Genomic DNA, 24,183 nt, shown 5'->3' with positions numbered 1-24,183 from the left:
CAGTTCAAGACATAAAGGGCCGTATTCCAGAAGACTTTCTCTCAGTGGAAGTGACTTACTCTAGTGTGAGGTGTGTCTGTAAAGCAGAGTTGCACTGAGAGCAAGTATTTTAGAATTGTGCCTAGAAATTCAATAATGAAAAGTGAGGAACAGTTGCATTTAGCTCTGAACTATGGCACTTTGGGACATAAATATGGAAGGTGCAGGAGCAAAGCCTTTTGCTTGGGCATGTAGTTGGCAGAGTCTCCCACACCCATAGGCAACATATTTCTAAAAAAATATTTTTGACTCATGTTTTATCCTAAAATACCATGTTTTTGAATTCAAGGTAATGCAGCATCTTTCTGTATTTCTTTTGAAGGCTTAACTGTTATGGTAAGTAAGTACTTCATGAAACTCGACACTGGAAGTGCACCAGAAGGGAAACGATTTAGATCTAAGACAGATTTTTTTTTAAACTACAAGAGCATCTTAGTCTGTGCACAGCTGAGCATTGCTTATGTTCCTTGTGTTATTGACCTATTCAGTATTTAAATTTTCCTCATACCTCTGTAGTAGATCATCATCCTTAGCTATGCACGTCCCCACTCTCTCTCTGTGGCCACTCTTGTTGAGATGGGTATTCTGAGGCGTTGTAGCGACTGACTCATGTATGCCGACAACCCACTTATTCTTAATAAAGCAGATAGAGTATGCGAGAGGTGTAAATACACTTTACTGCTGGAGGCAAAACAACTCTGTCAGACAACCAAAACTAATCCTGTAGAGGTTGTCATTAACACTTGCACCATGCCTACTGCACAGGGTGAACTACTTATGCTGAGGCACTTACAGGTAAACTTCCTAAAAATTAAGATCCTCCTGCACAGCACAGTTGAAAAAAGGGTCCTCAGTCAACAGTGGTTCTTCCTTCTTTTGGAGGTGTTAGGATCAGTGAGACCACCTCCACCCAGGAGACCAGTCACCAGCGGAGTACTCCAGGACTCTTTGTTGGGCCCGCTGCTGTTTGGCATCTACTTCTCAGAAACCAAGGCTAATGTCAAAAGCCTGTGGCTCACCAAGTTCACAGATTGTAAACTGCGAGCTATCATAGATTGGCCTCCACAACACTAATATCCTGCAGAGGGTCTAAAACAAATAAATGAAAGATGTCAAAACCATGGATTAAAAGTCAACATGAAGAAGTGCATTATAGTGCCCTTCAAGAAATCATTCACCCTCCACTGTATATAGTAACACTGTATCCATTGCCTCTATGCTAAGGCCTTAAGGCAAACCAGCACCCAACCAAATTTCCTGATCATTGGTGATTTTTTAGTGAGGCACACCAGTGTTCCCGTCACCAGACTGAGTAAGAAGAGAGTCATGGTTAGCTGTTTTTCCAGGGCTAAGATCCGTCAAGTCACACAGGCACTCAAGTCATTGAACCACATGTATCAGTATGACTCTGTCATAGTACATGTATGTGTCTGTGTTAATGTCCTGAGACATACCGCCCTTTACTATATGAAGTGAGACATGATCCAACTCACTGATTGTGTCCCAGGCAGGTATGAGCCTAGCATTGAGCAGCATACTAACTTCTGCAAGAGTGATGCCACGTTACCAACAGAAAATGATTGATTTTAACAATTGGTTTAGCTTCTGGTTAATCCAAGGGGATAGAATATTTGACGGTCTGGGAGGATATGGTTGACGGACCATGCTGCTTTTCCAGGGATGGTGTGTACGTATCCCCTTTAGACTTTCTGATATTGGCAAAGACCTTTTCCACCCCATAGTGCCTTGTGTAGGCAATGCCAAAGTGATAATCTTCCTGACATAACTGAATGTATGAAGGAATATCTAAAGGTGGTACTTCTCAGTGGTAGAAATTTTAACAAGAAATTCCACTCCCTGCAAGATTTCCTTTTCCTGGAGAGTGTAGACATCTGTGTAGTAACGGAGACATGGTAAAAATTCACGGAGAGTACCCTAGCAATGCAAGGTTTTAATGCCTTTCACATCTTTATACCAACTACTACACAGGAGGGAATTACAGATGGAGGAGTCTGTCTATATTTAAAACAACCTCGCATCCTGACTTGTTAGTGTGTGACCCACTGGACCTCATACATGTGTAACTCACCATAAATAGAGTCTCGCAACCTGTATGTCCCCCTCAATGTCCCAGGAAACCCTTACTGCCTGTCTTAATGTACTATAGTTCCTAACTGTTCTACCCAGTACAATATTCACTGGGGATCTCAACTGCCCCTCTATAGATTGGGAATCCAACACCACTTGTAATGCACAAACTCAGCGATTCCTAAACTTTAATACCAGCATCCTGAAATAGTCGGACCATTCTCCTACCAGGGGTAAAAACATCCTTGACCATGTACTCACAAATATGGAGGAGCAACATTCCTCACCCAATGCAATGTCCTCATCAGATCTGACCATAAGACAGTATTGCCTGAAATAAAAATTAAATCTGGGATCCCAGTGAAACCAAAAACCTTTAGGAACTACTCGAAAGCTAACTCGTGTCTACAAAATGACACCTTGGCTAAATTCTAAGTAAGTGCTCTCAAACCCAGTAAACACCATCGCATATGCTGAGCTATTTACAAAATCCCTGTGCAGCCATATTGATAGCTGTATAGCACATTAAGAATAAGACAAACAAAAAACAAGCCACTCTGGTAGAATCAGAATATCAGTCAGTTATATTACAAAAGAAAAAAAAATCTTGGCCAAGTGTAGGAGGTTCCTTACAAAAAAGAATACAAGGCATAACAAACCTGCCGTATACAAAGCACCTTAAAGCCATTTCCCAAAATACTGAAATTCCCCTGGCCAGTCTAAGCAGGCAACTGATAGGGTTAATTAATACTTCAGGGGGTTAATTAATACTTCAGGGGCTACATTTGAAGAAAAAAAAATCATTTCAGGCAAAGGGCAACCAGAAAGCTTTCTAGGGCTATGTCTGTAACCTCAAGAGAAATAGCAACAATGCTCAGAATTTATTGTAAACGGCATCACTCACAATGAACCGGAGGCCATTACAAAACTTTTGGCTGACAGATTAAGCTCAAATTTCTCCCCCTACTTCCCCCCATAATACAAAGGAAATACCACATATCAAAGTCTCCCTAACCATTACTAATTAACAGGTTGTCACTGAACTTTCCAAGGTTAAAACACTGCATTATTGAGCCCAATATCACCCTGGGATGCTTACTGAATAGCATGAAACATGATCTCTCTGGTCCACTTGAATCACTTTTCAACTGGAGCCTACAGTTAGGTTTTGTCCAAGGAATGGAAAATGGCTACAGTCATTCCCTTGCACAAATGAGGTCCAGCCACTGATCCACATAACTACAGGCTGATAAGTCTGACCAGCTTCATATATAAGACCATAGAAAGAGTCACCATGGACATGATAAATGAGGACATAGGTAACCAGTTTAGCTTTGTTAAAGAAAGATCATGCCTATTAAATCTGGTGGACTTCTTGAGAGAGTCAACAGAACAATGGATGGGCAAGACTGTGCCCACAGCTTACCTCGACCTGTCCAAGGCTTTTGGTACAGTACCCCACTCAGACATTATAGACAAGCTGACTATAATTAGGTATAAAACCTTTTAGCACCTGCTGGATAGCCATCTGGCTCACTGATAGTACCCAGGAGGTCAAAATAAATCAGGCCACTTCCAACAAGAGACCAGTCACTAGCGGAGTCCCCCAGAGGTCTGTACTGGGCCCACTCCTTTTTGTCACCTGTTTCTCTGAAGTGGAATCAAACGCTGAAGGTTTATGGCTGACTGTTTGCAGATGATTGCAAGCTGGGTGTTCTCATGGACTCTCCTCAGACACTAGCATTCTTCAAGGAGGCCTATCACAGACAAACAAATGGTGCCAAAGCCATGGTCTCAAACTCAAAGAAATGCATAACTGTACTATTTGAGAGGTCAGCCATCCTGGTTAATTACCATGTTGACAATACACCCCCTAAGAGTAGACCCAGTGGTCATGGATTTGGGTACGCACGTTGACAGTAGCCTTACCTTCGACCACCACATAGCCACGGTGGTATGGCAGTCCTTTTATGTTGTGCAACTTATAAGTAAGGGCGTGGCATCTAGATCCAAAAAAGTCATTTTCCCACTGTAGTCTGCCCTTATCTGACCAATCGTAGAGTACAATGCTCCCTTTGGTATGTGCCTGACTAAGCATATGCAGCAACTAGAGTGACATCAGAGGTTCCTTACAAAAAATACAAGGCATAACAAACCTGTCTTACACAAAGTGCTTAAAGCCCTTTCCCAGAGTCCTGTAGATTGCTGAGGGGTGATCTGTGCCTAGCTTAGAAGGCATCTACAAATCCCACACTTATAAATTTCCTGCATATTTGTAAGCCAGATGGTACCAGAAGTAGAAAGTCTAAGGACCTGAATTTTGTCTGTGACTTAAACAGCACATGCTGGAGAGAGAGATGTTTGTCCCAGAGTCTGTCCCATCTATGTTAAGCTGAGTTAGTCTATTACCCAATTAAGGTGCAATCTAGACCAGTGGATGGGGACTAGGAAATTTATACTAGGCCTGGCATCCATGTTCCTTATGGACAAAGGTATCTTATAAATCCCTGGAGCTCAGTGTCCTAGTTGGTTACAGAGTATCATTATTATTTTGGGAAAACTTGGCTAGGGTTATAAAGGCAACCTGAGTCATTAGCTAAGTAACAATCTATGAATCTGTGAAAGAGGTTATTCTTTTCACACAAATGAATTTGGTTTCCTTTGCTCCAGCAGCTGTCAATCCTTCCTCTCCTTCAGCTTCATATTTTGGAGGTGAGCATGTCTGTTCACTTGAAATTTAAGAGCCATACACTAGTATTTCTGCTTGTGTCCTAAACTCACTGCAGTAGCTGTGGCTGTCTGCAAGAACAGCACAAACTCCAGTTGGGTAGGAAGGCATTTAGTTCACGAACAATTAAATACATGCTGCTTTTTGGAGGCCTTTTTTCTTGTTAACATTATGTATTTTGTTGTCTTGTTTCAGTCTAAGATTTGAAAATCAGTATTTTGTCTTCAGGATTGGTTTCATAGGTTCATAGGTTGGTACTAGGCTATCAGCCCTAGGGGCCTATACAAGCCTAGCCATAACAATTCCCTGGCTATTTCTTCCCACACTGTTTACTTCCCTGGACCCCTGTCTAGCAGGGCGACTGACGTGATCCCCAGGGTGAATTTCCTTTCTCCCATCCAATCGTCAAGGTTCCTTTTTAAGATTTGTCGTCTTTAACTTCTGTGAACCAGTCTGTAGTTATTGGCATAGGTTATCTGAATCTTTATCTATTTAAACTGCCCATAAGCTGTAGCTTGCGATTGCTTTCTTGTGTGTGTGTGTGTGTGTGTGTGTGTGTGTGTGTGTGTGTGTGTGTGTGTGTGTGTGTGTGTGTGTGTGTGGTGGTGGGGTGGGGGTAAAGTTGCTATTTCTTCTGCTCAAAGAACTTTCATGCTCATTGGTGTGATTTTTTTTCAGTTATTTATAAAGGTGAAGTGTTACTGTTTGCTAAAGTGAAGTTTTAGTGGTTTCACTCTTTACTCTGAAAAGGCAAATTTTCATTTTTCCTTACTTAGCACCTTAGTCTGGATATTCTTAAAATTATGTCTCTGGGATTAATTATTTTAGGTAGTCTAGACTTCTCCTTCATGTACAAGTGAGCTTTTAATTAAATGCAGTTTCTGATCTTTATCCTACTGCAGTGTGTACTGCTGCAAGAAAGAAAGTTTGGATACAAGTTTGAAAAAAAATGATACTGCTCTCATTCCATCGGGACATTTTGATGTTTCACTGCAGGAAATACAAACTAATGTGAATTGTTTTGGTACTCACTGTTTTTTCTTGGCATTCTAATCTAGATGAAGCATCTCTAGCTGTAAAACATTTTGACAGGGCTTCTGGTGTTTAAGACAAGTCATTCCTGATTTCTCTGAAAGGCTGTACCTGCCAGTCCCCTCTTCCTGTACTCACTCTTGCACTTTTAGTCTATTCTTTAGCACCTCTTAAATCCTACTGCTCCATACAATAAATGCATACAATATTAAAAGAATGCATGATGCCATGTAAGAAATTTAAAGGGATTTATGAAGTGGCTTTATTTTAAAACAGGATGTTAGAGCAACCTACAAGTAGTATCTTTTTTTATTTAACTGTTAAAGGAATGGCATTCAGTCCATCCGTCAGAGGTCAATACAGTTTTAGTAGTCTTGTTCTTGGGTTAGCAGTAGTCATGATCTCTGGAACCATTTTAAGTGTAATTTGCATTATAGTCTTAATAGTGCTTTGAGGACACACCTTGATTCTTAGTATTTGTGCATTAACTCATGTACAGAGGGAAAAGAAGTGAGCATACCTCCACATTTTTAATTTATGTATTTTACATTTGTTTACCAGGAAAGTCTGATACCTATTTTCAGTGGAGGCCTGGGGAGAAAGCTCCACAGAGAACAAAACTGTAATAAATAACATACATAAGTTGGAAACAGTATATGCAGCAACAGAAAAGAGTAGTTGGGGGCTACAGATGCAGTTCTTAGCATATAAAATACAATACATGTGACTTAGATACAAAATTTCAAGTAAAGTACAGTGTTAAAAACATAGGGAACATTTCACGTTGAAGCATTTCTAGGTTGTACCTATACTAATGCATACTGTGATTAGAGTTAGTACTTATGTATGACCTCTTGGTATTTCTATTAGTCTTTTGGAACAGAGTAGAGTGAAGAAGTTGTTATCCTGGGCTGTAACATGGGCATAACCATGATAGCTAGGTGATTTTTGAGAAGCATTTTAAAAGTGGATTATTACAGTGCTGTCTCATTCATTGTTTTGTCAATACATTTTGTAAAGTTTATTTTTTATCCAAGTCTTTTCTGCTTCCTTTTTTTTAAACAGGTAGTATTGGAATGTGATCTAACCCAGGACTTCACATCAGTTTTTGATGAAGTGTCACATAACATTGAAGAATTAGGCAAAGAAACTGTCAGACTAAGGAGACTTCTGTATAAGGTGTGTATACTGGTGATCAGTCTTAATCAAGACAGAGATTTTCAATAGTCTTGTAAACAGAGTTTACAAATGTATGGGGTATGGGGTCTGTATTCTGAGGATTGCAGATGCACTCAATTATTTGTGATGGAATAAGATTAATCACTGATAATGCTGTTGAAACAGGTCAAGAAAGGGATAGAAGAGGTCAAGGCTAGGTGTTAGAACCAAATCATTTGCTTCCTAGTCAGCAGCTAACTGACCTGTTTTTGTCAGAAAGTGTCACTTCAAGTAATACAATAAAGGTTTGAATTACTGTGTCCGAATTCACAGTGAAGTATTCATTTCAAAAAGGAATCTTGTTGTTTAAAGTAATTTGGAAGTCAAACAAAGGATCTGCTTCATAGTGCAAATGATTCCTGCCTTCTTGGGATTTTGAGAAACATCATAAATGACAGTACTGTGTTGAGTCATTGTTGATTAATGTTGATGTAACTAACTGTTGTGTTAGACAAGCTTAGATAAAACTAATATGTTTAGTTATGCTTAGAAGAAATTGCTAATATTTCCATAGGACTTGCATTGGCTGTTGATGTTCATGGCATGGATGAGTGTTTACAAATGTTATCACTTAATTCAGTGACTGCTGTTACTGAATGGTGATCCTTGCTGGTACCCTTAGATTGTACTGCATTTTTACAGTTAATACTTAGGTTCATAGGTTCGTACTAGGCTATCTGCCCTAGGGCATTTATAAGCCTAGTCAGAGTGTGTATGGCTTTCGCCACCCAATTTAAATGAGTTTTACTATGCCCTTTTTCATTGTTAGTTTACTGTGCGTCTGTCTAGCAGTGACACAGAAGTGATCCCCGGGGTAAACCTACGATCTCCCATCCACTCGTCAAGATTCCTCTTGAAGAGAGTCAGTGAGGGACTCTGCCTAATGTGGACTGGGATTCTATTCCAGAGTGAAGGGAGCCTCTGGGTTATGAATCTGTCCCTCCAGCATGTCCTATTTATTTCTGTGCTGAGGTTCAAGTCCCTCGAATATGTAGCTCGAAGGGATTTGGATTTTCTGAGGTGAAGCATGTCCATTAATTCTGGATTGGACATGGCTTTATATGTCAGGCATAGATCGCCTCTAAGTAGGCGGTATGCAACTGAGTAGAGCTGGAGTTTCTTTAACCGGGCAGCATATGGCATCTGTTTGAGCCCCTTGATCCCCTTGGTGAGGTGCTTTTGGGGTCTTTCTAGTTGCTGCAGGTGTCGGGTAAGGTACATCCTGAATGGGGCATTGTATTCAATTATGGGTCTGATGAGGGATGAGTAAAGGGGCACAGTGCCCCCCCCCCCCCTTGATCTAGATGCGAATCCCTTCATGATAAGGTGGTCTATATAGAAGGTTTTTCTAACCACTTTGGCCACGTGGTTGTCAAAGGAGAGATTGCTATCAACTTGGATCCCCAGGTCCCTAATTACTTCTTCCGTACTTAGTGGATTTCCACCTATGTGGTAATTTGTGGGCACTTTGTTTTTGCCAAAGGGGATGACTATTCACTTTTTGGCGTTTAGCTTGAGGCCATGGCTCTGGCACCAGTTATCTGTCTCAATGAGACCCTTTTGGAGGATGCTTGTGTCAGCTGGAGAGTCGATTATGGCGCCAGTTTGCAGTCATCTACGAACTTGGTCAGCCATAGTCCTCCCGTGTTGGCCTTGTACCTCCGAAAAATATATACCGAACAAGAGAGGTCCCAGGACTGAGCCTTGTGGGACGCCGCTTGTAACTAGTTTGGAGTCTGACATGGCTCCAGCAATTCTGTGGGTTCTGTCCTTGAGCCAGTTTGCAACCCATCTTATGACATAAGGGTTTATATTTAAGCTGGAGAGCTTATCTATGATGCCCGAGTGGGGTATTGTATCGAAGGCTTTTGCGAGGTCCAGGTAGGCTGTGTGGACCACCTTCCCCTCGTCAGTGGCCTTGGTGACTGTTTCAAAGAAATTGACCAGGTTCAAAAGGCAGGATTTGCCCTTAACAAAGCCGAACTGGGTAGGATCCAGTGTCTGTAGGTCCCCAATATCTTTATTTATGAGTTCCATGATGATCCTCTCCATAACTTTGCAGACCAGGCTAGTCAGGCTTATGGGGCGGTAGTTTCCATGGTCCGTTGAGGCACCACCTTTGTGGAGAGGGACCACTGTTGCTGTACACCATTCTTTGGGTACATATCCTGTAGTAAGACTGAGATTGTGAACAGTAGCTTTATGTTGGGGTTTAGCTCATCTTGGAGTTCATGTAGGATGCAGCCCGGGACACCGTCTGGTCCCATTGATGCCGTGTTTTTTGCTTTGGAGAGGACGGCTCTTACCAGAGCATCTGAGACGTCAGGGGGGCAGCACTCAGCTGGGATAGATATTTGCTCTTTTGGGGGGGGGGGGGTTTGCACTGAACCTGTCAGCCAGGATGTTGGCAATGTCTGTGGGCTCAGTGTATTTTTTTGTGATTTTGGACTAACTCTGAGCATACCTGGGAGTTACCACCCAGGTTCCTAACATAACTAAAGAAAGCCTTGTGATTATCTTTAGTGTCCTGTGCAATTTTTCTCTTGAAGCTGGCCTTAGATGATTTTATGAGGGACCGTAGATTTTGCTAATACTGATCAGAGATGCCTTCCCTTTTAGGGATTTTGCTCTATCATGTAGTAGCTTCCTCCTTCTGTTGTATAGTTTATTTATGACTGGGGTCCACCAGACAGGACGCCTGCCTTTGGGGGATTGGATCTTGGTTTTGTTTGGGATTGCATGATCCATGCATTCCTGAAGGTATCCATAGAATGCTGTTATAAAGGATTCTGCAGTTTGGACCGTAGTTTCCACTGGCCCGGGGGGTTTGAAGGATTCCACCCCGATTTTGAGGAGTGAGAAGTTTGCTTTAGAGAAGTTTTTCACTGTGGTTTTCTGGGCTGGGGGTGGGGTCGGGATGTGGATATCCAGTGAGATTAATTTATGGTCCCATCTTACCAGTGAAGGGTATACCTCTGGTATGGAGCATAGAGTCCCCATGTTGGTGATGATCAGGTTCAGTATGTTTTCCCCTCTTGTGGGAGTGGTGACAAGTTGTTCCATAACATTTGAGTTTATAAATTCTAGGAACCTTTGGGCTAGGGTATTGGGGCTTGAGTAATGCTCCCAGTCTTTGTTTGGGTAGTTGAAGTCTCAAAATATAATGGTGTTTGGAGAAACCTTCATATTTTCCATTGTTCTCAGGAAAGCCGAGTGGGGTTCCTGAGTTTGGGAGGGTGGTCTGCAGCAGGCTATAAACTGAAAGGCAGTTTTATCCACTGTTAGTTGCACATGGATGGTCTCCGATGCTTCGTGCAGTGCCACCAACCTGGAGGTGTGGGTATCTTTGATGAATATGGATACTCCCCCTCCTTTTGTGGTTCGGTCCAAGTTCTGGGGCCAAAAAGCATGGTATGGGGTATAACCTGGTAGTGCTGGGGTGCTCTCAGGAGCCTTGAACCAGGTTTCTGTCACTGCACAGACATCAATGCTTTCCATGCTGAGAAGAGCTTCGAGTGCGTGCATCTTGAGGTTTAGACTTCTGGCATTGAGTAGCATTACCCTTAGTTTCTTTTTCCTTGTGTTATTTATTGACGTGGGTTTGTCTTTTGAGCCTTGCCTAAAAAAGGCACTATGGGTGTGGCAAGAGCCTTTGCCAATATCCGAAAGCCCAGGGGTGGCAGGTGCAAGCCGTTCCTAACAAAGCAACGTAGCTTGTTGAGCATGTCATCCCAGGCTGACAGGCACTGGATCCCCTTTGAATGACACCAAAACATTAGGCAATTGTTGAAATTGATCATCTTGTCTTTATATTGTGGCATCATTCTTGGTGAGGGTAAGATGCTACTCAAGGTCAGGGTCATACCGGCCTGGGCTACATGCTCAGAGAGATCCTCTATGTCTCTCTTCATGTAGTCCAGGGAAGTATGTCTCAGGTCATTCACACCAGCATGGACAATGACTGAGTCATATTTGTACTTGCCTTGGAGTGACCTGAGTGCTTGTGTTATGTGGCAAATCCTAGCGCCTGACAGGCAGCTCACCGTGACCTTCTCCTTGTTCAGCCTGGTGAGTGGGACTTGAGTGTGTCTGACAATAGAATCACCTATTACAAGTGTATCAGGTGTGTTGTTTAGCCTTAAGGGCTGTGACTGTTCGGCACACTGGCTTTGTGAACTATGTGATGCACGTGTTCTATTTTGGGGTAGCGGTTGCTTGGATGTCTGCTTTGGAGGTCTCTGCTGCTTAGGCAGATTTTTATTTAGTGCCTCCGAGTATGTTTTTGTGTGTTTGTGTTTGGTTTGCTGTTGTGGTAGGTCTATGTGGGACTGGAATTGTGGTGTGTATGTGGTTACCTTCTCCTCCTGACTGGTTACGCCAGTGCTGAGTTGAGAGAGCTCAGCCTCCAGTTTGGCTATGGCTATATGGTTGCATCTCTCACATATGTTAGAACTTGTTGGGAGGAGGAGAGGGTCGTCTGTGTACATGAGACAGTTGTAACATTGCCTCAAGATTCCCAGATTGACCAGCTGGACTGGAGAGGAAACCGACAACTGACCTTTGGACATGCTAGAATAGTATAGGGAACTCCTTTATAATTGAATCAAAAGGGCCAATGGGGAACAGAGTACTCAAAGGGAGTATGTGATGATGTAGTGCTTTTAATTTTTTAGTGCTAACTTATAGAATTGCTTGTATGAGCAAGTGCCGGGCTTTACATTAAGAATAGGGTGTTTATTTTGAGAGCTAGAGAGATTAAGAATAAGGTGTTTATTTTGAGAGCTACAGCAGTTTTAAGGGAAAAAGTGAAGAGTAGACTTTGTGGAGCCAAGATTGGTTTAAACTCGATTAAGCGGCGCTGCGCTATACGCTAAATCGCGCAAAGCCGCGTAGCAGAAAAAATATACTTAATCAGGTAAGCAGTCGCTCTTTTTGTCTCTCTGCTGCTAGCACCACTCTCTCTGCTGCTAGCACCACTCTGCAGGACCACGAGGAGCTTTGCTGAGTAGGAACAAGTGCAAAAACTGCGCCAAAGCGGGTTTTATACAGGGGGACTTGAAAGAGCTAGAAATTGGCCCAAAACGGCCAATAAACTTCAAGATTCTTGTGCTGGGTTCATTCCTCCAGGGACAGATAGGCTGCTCTAAGCTCCCCACTCCCACTGGTGAACAAAGAAGCCTCCTTTTATCCAAGAAAGGAAATGGGCAACACATGAACTATCCAAAAGTCCAGAATACAGCAAAGCCTGTATTAGGGACTATTCTAGGTCAGGAAAGGCGGGAAACAAGGATCATTTTTTTGTTTTTTTTTTTTTGCTTTTCATTACACAAACAGCAGAAAATGCAGTAAATATATAACACAGGCTAGCGCACTTGAGTGTTCATAGGTTCATAGATTAGGTTCATAGATTAGTACAAGGCTAACTGCCCTTATGGGCCAGTTTCAGCCTAGCCAATTACCCCATGTGAGAATCAAACCCTGCACTTTGTTTGTAAGGTAAACATGTTAACCATTATGCGTGTAGCCTCAACAGGTAAATTCAACAAACAGGACAAACTTTTAAAGTGCAGGTAAAAAATAACTGTACAGCTTTAAACAGGCAAAAGAGCAGATATCCCCGGTTGAGACCCCAAAGCCTATCATTAGAAAATGCACGGAGTGTGGCCATAAGCTCTCTCCAGCCAATGGTCACATTGTGTGTGTTGTATGCTTAGGAGTGGCTCATTTGTATACAGCCTGCTCTGTCTGTGCGGGCTTTAACCCAAGTGCTCTCAGAGAGAGGAGGTCTAAATTGGTTATGAAAGGGCTCCTGCCTGCTTCGGGGGACAGCGGTCCCTGCTACTGCTTCTTCGGTAGTGGCTGCTACCGTGTCCTTCCCTCCCCAGGCCTCTGGGTTTCAACTCCTCTGCTTGAGGCCTTTGGATGGGGAAAAAAAGACATAAGGACAGGCCTAGAAAGTGGTCCCTGGACTGATCAGCTCCATCGGGGCCTTCCTCTAAATCCAGGACTCCTCCCAGGCCCAGGACCCCTCAGCTCCATTCGCCCAGGTTTTCCCCAGAGCCGACGGTGTCCAGGCCACCATCCAGAGCCTCCCCTCCCCAGCACTCCCAGCTGGTGTCGGCTTCTTCCTCCCATTTCATCCACACCTTGAGTGAGTCAGAGATGGACAGGATATTGCAGAAGTTCATCCGCACCCAGATCCAGATGGGAGTCTTGCTTGCTCCCTCTCCCTCTGGAGCAGGGAGCTCACAGCCCTTTTTCACCCCCATAGCTCCTTCTCTGATCCAACCCTCTGTTTTGGAGTCTGTGGATCTGCGAGTTCTCTGGGTCAGACAGGTCGGCGTCTACTGTACCTTGTACCTTGACACCAGTCATTGCCTTGAGCGTGTCTGATCCGAGCTGTCGGAGCTGTAGCCTCAGTGTCTGATCCGAGGGGGTTATGTCAGCTTAGAATTTGTCGGAGCAAGTTTTCCCCTAGGTATCTTGGCTGCTGTAGGCTCAGCTCCAGCTCCCCCATCGGATCAGAGGGGAGCGGCTCCATTACTTGTTCCCCAGGATGTCCACTCTCGTTCAGCATTTGACGTGGTGGAGAGGGTCCTCTCAAGTGGGTTGAGATCCCTGACCATCTCCTCTTCAGAATCTGCCCCTCTCCTTCAGTTCTGGGTATGGCGCCGACCCTCCTATCATCTCAGGGACAGCCTGTGCTTGCTTTGCCCAGGGAGCACCCACTAGGGAGCAGCCAGAAGTTTGCGAGCCCCCTCAGAGAGTCCCACTATGGATGTTCCTTGCAAGCAAATATGTAAAAGGAGGCACTTGGACTCCTCTCCAAAGTCCCTCACTGACAACACTGACTGGGAGGAAGAGGAAGGTTCCCCCAGGCCACCCCTCAAGGATGTCTCCTTTGGAGACATCATGGAACTCCTATGCCAAATAGGGGGTGGTCCACCCAAAAACCAACCGTGGACGAGTCAGTGTTCCTGGAGGCATTCGGCATGGATCCATCTACCTCCTGAGTGCCCCCCCACCTGCAGATGCACTGGTGGATCTTATCACCTCTAGAGCATGGAAGGAGCCAGACACCATGGAGGAAGCAGCACTGGAGATAGAAAAGCTGCTAAGAAAACGAGTCATCCAACCCGTCCTCCCAGACCAATCTAGATTGGGCACCTGTTCCAGGTTCTTTTTAGTGCCAAAGAAAATGAGGGGGGCCTAAGACCCATTCTGGATCTTTCCACTCTGAACCTGTCAGTAGCCAAGGAGAAATTCTGGGTAGTCACGCTTCAGTCCATTCTGCCCTACCTGCAGGCAGAGGATTGGATGTGCTCGAGCAATCTCCAGGACGCGTACTAACACATCAAAATAAAAATGAACAGGCACTGCTGCAAGTTTCTTCGCTTTTGGCTGGGGGCCAATCATTATCAATTCAGGGCCCTACTCTTTGGTCTTTCCACAGCCCCCAGGGTGTTCACCAAAGTCATGGCAGTGGTAGCAGCCCACCTGAGGCTACAGTGAATCCAGGTTTTCCCCTACTTGGACAATTGGCTCCTTGCTGCCCCAACCACACATCTACTATGCCAGGCCAGGGATTACTTCATTCTTCTAGTAAACAGACTGGGCATTACAATCAACATCAACAAGTCATCGCTGGCTCCAGTTCAGAGCTTAGACTTCATTGGAGCTTGGCTAGACACAGTACAAATGAAAGTCAATTTCACCCCAGAAAGGGTAAATAATTTGAAACGTCACATTCTTCATTCTCACTGCCCATCAGAGGAAACAGTTCTGTGGGCCCTGGGTTCCATGGCAACCACTATCAATCTTCTACCCTTCGCACATCTTCACATATGAGGGTCCTCCAGTGGACATTAGCAGTTCAGTGGTGGCCTCTGGACCTACCCATGTCCCATCTGATACTCATATCCCAGGCTTGCAGGGACCCACTTCTCTGGTGGACTCTTTCCCCGGAACTCGTCCAGGGACATCCCTTTCTTCCATCCTTTCCCACAACCACAGTGACCACTGATGCCTCCCAGCTAGAGGGGAGGGCATTGCTTGTGAAGGACAGTCCAAGGCACATGGTCCCCTTCCGAGACCAATTTGCATATCAACATCCTGGAGATGAGGGTAGTTCTTCTAGCATTACAGGCCCTTCTAGCACTGCAGGCCCTTCATGCCCATCTTTCTCTAGGGACTATTGCTATCCAGTAAGACAACATATCTGTAGTCTGGTATATCAACAAGCAGGGTGGAACCAGATCCTACCCCCTTTGTCGAGAAGCCATGAGGGCATGGGAATGGGCAATTTCTACCTGCTGCTTTCTGGTGGCAACACACATTCCAGAACGGTCCAACATCCTGGCGGACAGGCTCTGCAGGACTATTTTAATGTCTTACAGGTGGTCTCGGAATCCTTCAGTAGCGGAACAGATCTTTCTCCAGTGGGGTCGGCCTTGCTGCAATCTCTTCACATCTCCTTCCAACTCGAAATGCAGTGAGTTCTTTGCTCTGAATCCCCCTGGGGGGAGCCTCCCGGTCTTCTTTATGCTTACCCATCATTACCTCTCATTCCGAAGTTTCTTCAGAAAGCTTGCAGGCTGGGGGAGCACTGTAATTCTCATTGCACAATTATGGCCTGACCAAGTCTGGTTCCCCTCACTTTGGTCTCGCCTAGTAGTTCCACCATGGATCTTGGATCCGATCCTGGATCTCATTTCTCACCCCTCAGGGATTCCTCACCCAGACATGGACAGTCTGAAACTCACAGCTTGGCTGCTCCAGTTCCAGTAATGATTAGGACTCCCAGTTTATCTTCTTCAGTTAAAGCCTTTCTGGTGGCAGCTCACAAGTCTTGTACCAGAAAGATTTATTGTAGCAAATGGAAACGTTTTTCTATTTGGGCATCTCAACGGAACTTAGATCCCTTTACGGCTATGGTTCTGGCTATTCTGGACTTTCTATCTGGTGTTTTCTACCAAAGTGCTGCTTGTTCTACTGGCTGCCATCTCTAACTTTCATGTGGGAGAAAACATGGTGTCCTTAGCTTCTTCCAGGCTTTGTAAGACCTTCCTTAAAGGAACTTTTCTGTTATGACCACCAGTGAAAGATCCAACACCTCCCTGGGATCTCACCTTTGTTCTACAAGCTCTAGTCTGCCCACCCTTTGAACCAACGGCTTCAGTAGATTTACAACTCCTTTCTTGGAAAACTGCCATTTTGGTGGCTATCACGTCTGCTAGGAGGGTGTCGGAACTTCAAGCCTTGTCCATTAAAGTTCCTTACATGGTGTTTCATAAGGATAGGGTTTCCCTGCGCACTAACCCTTCCTTTCTCCCTAAAGTGGCTTTGGAAACTAATATTAACCAACCAATCAATTAATCTTCCTGTTTTCTTTCCGAATTTCCAAAACAGGGTTGAGTACAAGTTACATTTGCTGGATGTGCATAGACAACTGAGGTTTTATTTACACAGAACAAAATCCTTCCATAAATCACACCACAAAGTGAATTAGAACAACTATTTGTGTCCTATTCCAAACTGTTCTTAGGCAAACTTATTTCTAAAGTCACCATTGCTAGCTGGATCTCCCTGTGTATAACCCGGGCATATTCTGATAAACGTATCTCCCCCCCCCCGGGTCAGATTAAAGCCCATTCCATGAGGTCTGCGGCTACTTAAGCAGCCTTCTGGTCTAGAGTGTCACTGGATGACATTTGTTCTGCAGCTGCTTAGTCCTCATCTCATACCTTCATATCCCATTACAAATTGGACATTGTGTCCAGGAGTAGGGCATCCTTTGTCTCCACAGTGCTCCGAAATATCCTTCTATGAGGGCCACCCAGATGTTGGTAGCTGGGGACTCTATCCCACAGGCTGAAGACCAAATGAAGTAAACTACTTCATATAAAGAAGTTATGTACTCACCATAATGTTCCATGTGAGTAGTAGTACTTTATTTGTCTTCAGCCTCCCCCTCCCTCCTTCCCCCTCACCTTATTATTATTGTCCTATTCTGGTATATGGGAGAGGTGCACACTGGTGGCTCTCCTGGCTATGCTTGGCCTAGTTTTGTGGAAGCCTTTAGTGGTAAGGTCCTTTTTCTGGGTCGGGCTTATGTTTTTCTGATTCAGCAAACTCGATCTGAGGGAAGGAAGGTGACAGATGGGCATTATGGGTAAGGGGAGGAGCCTTTAGCTCGGATCAGATGATGGTGACGCGGCCTTCTCTGATCCGAATACCCACAGGTTGAAGACAAATGAAGGACAACTACTTAGATGGAACAATATTGCGAGTACATAACTTCTTTTTTTCTCCTATCTGTGCGAATTGATGAGTGGACTTGTCTTACACTTCAGTAAAAGCCCATCTCTCGCTATCTCTGCATGTCTGCCTATGTTACCTCTTTTAGCTTCTAGGTTAGAAGTTAAACTGTTCCTAAAAGGCATCCTTCACATTAGACCACCAAGGAAACCAGTTCCTCCTCCTTGGGATCTCAGTTTTGTTTTGGAGAAACTTAGCCTGGCCCCATTTGAGCCAGCAAGTTCCTCTTACCTACAACATTGCACATGGAAAACTGTTCTGCTACTAGCCATCACTTCTGCCAGAAGGGTCTCTGAGTTACAAGCTCTAATGTCTAATCCCCCTTCACAGTCTTCCACAGGGACAGGGTCTCTCTGCATACCAATCCTTCTTTTTATACCCATAGTAGTTAATGAAGTATCCCTCAGTCTATCAACCTTCTAACCCATTTCCCTTCCCCTCAGTCCTTCAGTGAGAGGATTCTACACTCTTTAGACATGCACAGGCAACTTGGATACTACCTGAACAAAACTATTCCTATCCGTAAGTGTGAATGCGCACCTGTTTGTTTCTTATCACCCAAGAGCCCTGGATCAACCTGCTTCCAAGTAATCTATATCCTCTTGGATCTTTAAAGCTATTTCTTTCTATTACTTAGCCAATGCAAAAAGCCTTCCCTCTCCTGTGAGTGTACTCGGCTAGGGCAGTGTCCTCCTCTGGAGCCTTCCTTAAAGGCTTGGATGCTTGTTTTAGCCTGGAGGTAGCTGCTTGGTCCTCTGTTCATACATTCACCAAACACTATAAGCTAGATGTCATCTCCAAGTCCAGTGCTGGATTTGCCAGAGCTATTCTGCATGGATTTGTGGAAAATGCTTCTGTACCTCCACCCAGTTGTTCCTCTGCATGAGCTTTGGCATTCTCCCTCACGTTATGAATACTGCAGCATATGAATAGAAGGCCATAGAGTAGTTACGTAAAATCTTACCATAACCATAGATAATGATCTCTTCTATATGTTGAAATATTAGTTCCCCCCCACACCTGCCTTCCCTTTGATGCTTGCTGCTTTTTGGTGGCATGTTTTCCTCACCTAAGTTCAGGCTGGTGCTTGGCAGCATTCATTTCTGAGGGTGATGCATGTTGATATCTGCTTTAGACCCAATGTCTCTTTATGGCTGACGTTTGTTTGATGACATGTGTCGTTATACGTGCCTTAAAATAGCACTAAAACTTTTGTATACTGGCCGGACGTACAAGTCAGCCGGAGGCAGAGTCCCCTATGTTATGAATATTGCAGCATATAGAAGAGAAGGACATCTATGGTTATGGTAAGATTTTACACAGCTATTCTATCTTTCAGGATGTTTGCTACAGATATGTATCTCAGAGAATTCCATTTGTCTGGAATAGGCTCCCTGTTCATGTGAAACAAAATCCTTCTCTAACCCTATTTAAGAATAACTTGGACTGTTGAATTAGAAATGGAAAATTCACCCCGGGTCTGGCACCCAAATCTCTGACAGGCAGAGGCAATCATTAAGTCATGTTGTAACCAATAATCAGTCCTATATAAATGTCTAAAACATGTACCTTGTGGAACACATTTGGGTTGCACAGCTAAGCTTATAAAGGCCTAGTGATCTTTAGCCTAGTGTACACCTATAAACTTTTGGCTGGGGACCATTCATTTCCAGTTCAGAGCTGTGCCCTTTTGTCTCACCATTGCCCCCAAGGGTGTTTAACAAGTGAAATCTGAAGAAGAAATAAGGGATCTAGGGACCCAAGTAGATAGTCAGCTTTCCCTTGATAGCCATGTTGCCAAAGTGGTTAGAAAATCCTTCTATGTGACCCATCTGATCACGAAAGGGTTCGCATCAAGCTCCAAGAATGTAATGGTGCCCCTCTACTCTTCCCTCATCAGACCCATTATTGAGTACAATGCACCAATTGGAATGTACCTGGCTAGACATCTCCAGCAGCTGGAGAGACCACAGAGGTACCTGCCCAAGAAGATTACTGGCCTCAAACAGTTGCCATATGCAGCACAGTTGGAAAAGCTAAGTCTGTTCTCTGTTGCATACCGCTTTCTCAGAGGTGATCTCTGTCTAATGTACAGAGCCATGTCCAACCCAAAATTGTTGAACATGCTCCATCTTAGAAAAACCAAATCTACTCGAGCTACACGCTCTAGGGATATATAAACCTCAACACAACAATGAATAGAACATGCTGGAGGGATAGATTCCCTTCGCAGAGACTTCCCTTACTATGGAACAGGGTCCTGATCTGCATAAGACAGAGCCCCTCACTATCACTCTTCAAGAGGAACCTTGATGAGTGGATGGGTAACAGAAAGTTCACACCAGGGATCACACCAACAGCACTACTAGATAGGGGCCAAGGGTACTAGCCGCTAGTACAAGGGTCTAGGGAACTACTAAAGGGGCAGTGAATACCGCACAACTTGGCTGGGCTAATATATGCCTTTGGGCAGATAGCCCAGTACCAACCTATGAACCTAAGTGTGTGTCAGTAGTGGCAGCTTGCCTAAAACTGCAAGGGTTCTGGGTATTCCCTTAGCTACATGACTGGTTCCTAACCACTCCCACCAGTGATCTACTGATCCAGTGCAGGGACTTGCTCCAATTCTCTCATCTCTTAGGGATTACATTAAATCTGAAGAAAAGTCAGCTGACACTAACACAGGCAATAGAATTCATAGGGTGACACCTGGATACAACATCCCAAATAGCCAAGATGCCTGAATCAAGGATCGTGTGCATGTGTATATATGTATGTATATATGTATATATAGATATATATATATATATCTGTCTTCAAGCTTTCAAAGTCCTGTCTTCCTCCAATCCTCCAGAAAGGCTTATTCTTTGACTTTAGGACCAATGGCTATATTGATTTTTTTCTGGTTCTATAAGCAAGATATTACATGAAAGTACAGCAATGTACTATTTCTTTTCAATGGTCAATGATACATCAGTATCAGGCATCACATTGTGTGGTGGTTGGCCTCCTCTTTTGTCTCTTGGGTTGACTATTCACCTCTCTACCCCCGATGACCTCTATGATCACAGATGGCTCCCTCTGGGGTGGGATGGGATAATTTCAAAGGAAAGACAGTCAAAGGCATGTGGTCCATGACAGAGGCCAATCTTCACATCATTGTTTTGGAGACGAGGACAGTCTTACTATTGCAGGCCATTCAGGACTCGCTCCCAACATGTGATCTCTGTCCAAACGGACAACATTGCAGTAGTCTGCTACATCAACAAACAACATAACTGTTGTGCTAAGAAGCCACGAGTATGTGGTAGCAGGCAGTGTTTTCTCAATGTTCTTTAGTGGCAACACACATTCCAGTGTCTTGGTGGCCAAACTGAGCAGGTCTGTACTTCTGCTTCATTAGTCATGACAATGATTTTTAGTCTTTGTAGCCAGCCATGCTGTGACCTTTTTGTTTCCACTTGAACACCAAGTGCAGCACCTACTTTGCCATGATCCCCTCAGAGGGACAGTGTCAGAGTGGTGCTGTAGTCCACAGTTGACCCCCAGGTCTTCTGTATGGCTTTCCACCTTTTCCCCTAATAACCAAATTTCTACAGAAAGCCATGTGATGCAAGGCAACAATAATTTTACCCCTTTCTGGCCCATACAAATTTAGTTCCTTTTCCTTTAGCCTCATCTGAAATACCATCCATGGGTGCTAGATCCCTTCCAGGCTGTCTCATCCATCTGGCCAGCCCCACTGAGACCTGAAAGCCCTGAAGTTTACAGCATTGATTCCTCCAGTTCCAGTGATAACAGACTTTCTGTTTCAGCTATTTATATTTTATCATCATTCCAGAAACCTAACACAAGAAATATTTACAGAAATAAATGGAAAAGATTTGCTATTTGGGTTTCTTCCAAAGGCCAAGATTCTGTCTCAGCACCTCTGTTCTCTCTTTTGGATTTTCTAGCAGTTTTATTCCAGGAAGGTGCCAGTTTTCAAATGTTACAGTTCAACTAACAGCCGTGTCCAGTTTTTATGTTGGGGGGAAAAACAGAATCCTGTTGCATCTTTGAAACTCTAGTCATCATCAACCCCATTTTTGACATCAGGTATTGCATCGTGTCGTCTGTCTCCATTTATCTCAAGTGCCTGTTTCCCAACTTCAACAGTCATGCCTGTCACAGGTGTTCTCACACAATCCATCCATCTCTTTGCTGGATGCCATCTTTTCCTCTTGCCTTCTTCCTGCCTGCCCCAAATCATCTTCACCAGTATATCTTCTGCTTTTCTGCACGTGTCCAAACCACCATAATCTGTTCTCTTTGACATTCTTTGCAATTGGAGCTACTTTGGTGTCTGCTTTGATGCCTTCATTTCTTCAACTGTCCCACATTCTAATCACCCATCTCAAGCACTTCATCTCCATCACCTCTAGCTTCCTCAGCTGCTGTGCCTTTACTGCCCTGGTTTCTAAACCATACAGTAGTACTAGTCACATCATTGTTTTGTATACATTACTTATTTGTTTTTATTTTTATTTTACATTTGTTGACTGGGACAGTCTGAGCATAGTAGACCCTTTTTAGTCGAGGCCCAGGGAGAAAAGCTCCGTATGACAATACCAAGAGTAATCACAGTTACAAAGATTATATACATTAAAATTAGAGTTTACAAGGTTGGAGCTGTACAGGTTATGTGGCAGTCACAAAAATGAAGATATTAAATAGGGTACTTGAATGAACACCATACATTTTAGGAATTTATATAGTTGCTGCAGTAGAGTATGGATACATTTTTCTTCCATGGAAGTAAAATCAATTTCTCTATATGCCAGATAATGAACAGGAAATGCATTTTCAGTACAGAAAAAAACAACTTCTGTATATACTAGACACTAAACATGATTTTTTTTCTGTACCCTACAGTGTTTCATGAGTTTCTTACCAAGTGAAAATTCCAAGTAATATTTCATAAGTTTTTCCAAGTAAAATAAGTTTTTTGAGGCACAAAATATGTGTGGATGTGCATGTACAATTAACCTGGTGAAAAACATTGACAGATTCAGGAATGTCATAGGTAGTGTTGGCTGTAACTTAAAAGATTGTGGATATTTAATTTGTGTAAGGGTGGGATCTGTTTGGTTCCAGATCTTGGAGGCATAGTTAGAGTAGAGCAGATCCCCTGCATTGTTTTCAGATTTGGTGATGGATAGTAGTGATTTATCCATGGATCTTGGATGTCTTGTTGGATTATAAGGCTGGATTAAGCATTTGAGGACTGGACATTTGACTTTTATATTAAATTATGTATGATTATAAACTGGGATTGGTGCAGTATGTTGGGTTGTTTGACCTAGTGTATCATTTGAGGACACAACAGTAGTGGCAAGTGCACTAAAGAGTTTACTGTAAATTTTGCAGTTTTGTAGTAGCACTGCTCAAGTTTTGTTTTATGAGGTACTGGTAGGTTTGTGAAAATTTGTGATGCATATACTAGGGTGGGTAGAAGATAAGTCTTTAGGACCATTTCCCCTGGCTTTATCTGTGAGGGATGGTTTTGCTCTGTATGACAAACCTAATTGGTATGCCTTTTTAGTTGTTGTTCTGACCAAATTTCAAACTATTGCCTATACTGCAGCAAAGTGTAGTAAAGTTTAGTGTGGGGGACAAGCTTTATGTTAGTGGTATTGGAGGAAGTAATGTTAAAGTGGTCTTTGTTTTGAGACTAAGGTAGGGAAATAGAGAAGTTTGGTTTTGTTAGGTTTTAATAGGCGGTGAGAATTATTTAGCTAAGTTTCTGTAGAAGTGAGGGCTTCATGGCTAATTTGTTGTAAATGGTTCAGGGTTGTGGCTGAGCAAATCAGGGTTGAATCCTGCATACTGTATTAGGGTTGCTTATCTGGCCACAGAATGGAGATAATTTATAAGTACATTAAATAGTAGTATCCTGTGGCGCACCAACTTTGGCAGAAAACAGGAGTATTGGGTTTGCCATTTGACAGCTTTGTATCCGTCTGATAACTGTGAAACCAAAAAACAAATGAGAGTGAAAGGCCAAGAGAAGAAAGTGTGTGTGATAAAATATGGTGCAAGACAGTGTTGAAAGCTTTAGCTAGGTCAATAAATAGAGAAGCGACCAGGTTCTTGGAGTTTCTATTCATATTCATGGTATTTGTGAATTGTAATAGAGCTGTGATGATGCTTTGGTTAGGTTGAAAGTCATGTTGAGTGGAGGAGAGAAGGTTGTTAGTGATAAGATATTTTAATTATTTTTGGATGCACTTCTCAAGAACTTTGGATATCGGAGGTAATATTGCGATAGGCAAAGACTAATGGGTACTGCTGTTCTTAAGGATTCAGATGGCAGACTATGTTCAGTTAAACAGGTGGTTTTTAGCTTGAGGCATAGTTTTTTTTATTATGAGTGTTAAGTGAGAAGTGTTCCTATTAAGAGTTAGATTCTGACACAGGTGTGGGGGGGGGTCATTAGTGATGTTATTTTTAGTAAAGAGGTTATAGATTGAAGTGGTTGTTAATTTTTTTTGTGTGATTCTGTTGATGTGTCATTAGGGGCTGAGTTTGATTGTATGTTGAGGCCTGGGTATAACAGGTTTGGTATGGATGCCCAAATAGTCTAGGATTGTTTTGATGGGTTTCTTGTAGTATGGAATAGTGCTTATTTTGTCAAGTCTAATATTGTATTTAGTTTTATTTCTTAGATGTCTGAAGTGTTGTAGGTTTTCGTGTGTTTTAGTAATTTGCATTTATTTCAA

At 43.3% G+C, this 24,183-nt stretch overlaps 1 protein-coding gene across 4 annotated transcripts in view; it reads left to right on the top strand.

The window, feature by feature from the left end:
* ASZ1 (ankyrin repeat, SAM and basic leucine zipper domain containing 1) overlaps positions 1 to 24,183 on the top strand; it is a 1,559,240-nt gene that overhangs the window by 1,333,094 nt on the left and 201,963 nt on the right. For 3 of the 4 annotated variants that reach the window (XM_044088716.1, XM_044088719.1, XM_044088718.1), the window contains one exon: positions 6,953 to 7,066. The exons of the other annotated variant lie outside the window; for it this stretch is intronic. In XM_044088716.1, the coding sequence (XP_043944651.1) occupies positions 6,953 to 7,066 (114 nt within the window). The remainder of the gene's footprint in view (positions 1 to 6,952; positions 7,067 to 24,183) is intronic. 4 annotated transcript variants of the gene reach the window in all.

This window comes from Protopterus annectens, chromosome 11.part0, assembly GCF_019279795.1.
Source record: "Protopterus annectens isolate FY-2018-M chromosome 11.part0, PAN1.0, whole genome shotgun sequence".
Taxonomy (NCBI): Eukaryota; Metazoa; Chordata; order Ceratodontiformes; family Protopteridae; genus Protopterus; species Protopterus annectens.
The sequence above is the reverse complement of the archived record's forward strand: the minus strand, read 5'-3'. Positions and strand labels throughout refer to the sequence as shown.